At 35.0% G+C, this 1,969-nt stretch overlaps 1 protein-coding gene across 13 annotated transcripts in view; it reads right to left on the reverse strand.

Annotated features, from left to right (window-relative positions):
- The window catches only part of Syp (synaptotagmin binding cytoplasmic RNA interacting protein), a 38,013-nt gene that overhangs the window by 27,509 nt on the left and 8,535 nt on the right, over nucleotides 1-1,969 (reverse strand). For 11 of the 13 annotated variants that reach the window (XM_017901746.1, XM_017901745.1, XM_017901747.1 and 8 more), the window contains exon 5: nucleotides 1,700-1,835. The exons of the other annotated variants lie outside the window; for them this stretch is intronic. In XM_017901746.1, coding sequence (XP_017757235.1) covers nucleotides 1,700-1,835 — 136 coding nt within the window. The remainder of the gene's footprint in view (nucleotides 1-1,699; nucleotides 1,836-1,969) is intronic. 13 annotated transcript variants of the gene reach the window in all.

Here is a 1,969-nt window from a genome sequence, read left to right on the forward strand (position 1 = left end):
AGGCAGGCAGGCAGGCAGGCAGGCAGGCAGGCGGACAGACAGACAGATAGACAGACAGACAGACAGATAGATAGATACAGCAGACAGATAGATAGACAGACAGACAGACAGACAAACAGAGAGAGAGATAGATAGATAGATAGATACAGCAGACAGATAGATAGACAGATACAGCAGACAGACAGATAGATAGACAGATACAGCAGACAGATAGATAGACAGACAGACAGATAGATAGACAGACAGACAGATAGATAGACAGACAGACAGATAGATAGACAGACAGACAGATAGATAGATACAGTAGACAGACAAACGGACGGACGAACAAGCAAGCAGGCAGGCAGATACAGGCAAACAGAGACCCACAGATAGACAGAGACAGATAGAGAGAGACAGATAGACAGAGACAGGCAGACAGGAACAGGCAGACAGAGACAGGCAGATAGATAGATAGACAGAGACAGACAGGCAGACAGACAGACAGAGACAGATAGACAGGCAGACAAATAAGTGAACAGCTAGGTTGACAGTTCGATGGGTGGGCCAGGACAGTCGGGAGAAGTGGGATAGAGGTATTATTAGAATAATTCAAATTGTTAATTCAAATTGCCTTGTAACCTTTCTTGATTATATAATCTTATGTCTTCCTAATGTGATATTAGCACTTTATATTGTCATTTTCATGCGTTATTTCCTCTCTGAGTCCATAGTTTAGTAATACATGCAGGAATACTATGCAAACACACAGTATAGTAGGTGAAAACACAATCACTCAATCACTCTAATCGATTCTTCTTTTGTAACAAATACATCAAAATTCGACAAAAATAGAACATCTTTTCAATGATTAAAATGCTATTTTTTACTAACCCCTGATATCATAAGTATTTTATGACACAGATACATAAAGTTAAACCTTATGGTTTAAAAAGGTTAAAATGCGCATAGCTGTAGAATTTGTGTGATTATAAATGACTCTGCGTATTTATACTTTGTTCTGTATAAATCTTACTCTAATTCCTATACATATTTTCGCATCCCAAAATCAGTTGTCAAGAATATAAAATATTTCATCGGGAATATACCGTTTATGGAAAAGAAGTAAATGTACGAATAATGTTTTATGCACCACGTACAATGAGAAAGAAATATTCGATAACAAATTATTTATAAAATGAAACAATTAAAATAAAATATTTAAACAAACAATGAAACAAAAGGAAAAATATTAAAAAGAGGTAATTAAGAACATTTAAGTTGCACATATAATTATCACAAATGCAAGAATTGAATATCATGATTGTGGGACACAGTTCAATATTAAAATTTGTTAATCAACTATGGCCAACCTTTTATCCAAAAGTTAATATGTAATGAAACGTAATGGAATTACAAAAAATGAAGAGTCCCTTCCGAAAAACAAAAAAATAAATTTTGATGGTGTTTACGGTGAAAACGTGTCACGAAATGTTTCACAGGTGAAAAATTATATTATATGGCAAATGTATCAATTTGTGAAGAAATCTGCCTAATTAATAATAATGCAGGGTGGTTAAAATTAACCCACCTGGCACTTCTGACAAAAAACAGATACAAACAGCCGATGGTTAAAAGATAAAAATTCTGTCCCACCATTTTTTTCCACAGAATTTCCTTTGGTTACTGCTTGCTGATTTAAGGACAATTATTAACTTACGTGCGTGCTTTGTAAATTCTTCAAACAAGTCATCTCGGTCTCGATTCTTTGGAATATTTCCCACAAACAAGCGGTGATTGTTATAAGATACGGTAACACCAATCTTTTTCCCTTTCCGAATCTCATAATCATTCAGCTGTAAGAATAATGTGGAAGGAGAGTGCCAATTAAGCTTGCCTTTTATAATTTCACCTGCTTACTGGCTGTCTGAACGTGGGATATCGTGAAGCGACCTTCTGGGAATTTATATATATTTATATATACTATATA

This window comes from Eufriesea mexicana, unplaced genomic scaffold, assembly GCF_001483705.2.
Source record: "Eufriesea mexicana isolate 0111107269 unplaced genomic scaffold, ASM148370v2 scaffold1723, whole genome shotgun sequence".
In the NCBI taxonomy this organism is placed as follows: Eukaryota; Metazoa; Arthropoda; class Insecta; order Hymenoptera; family Apidae; genus Eufriesea; species Eufriesea mexicana.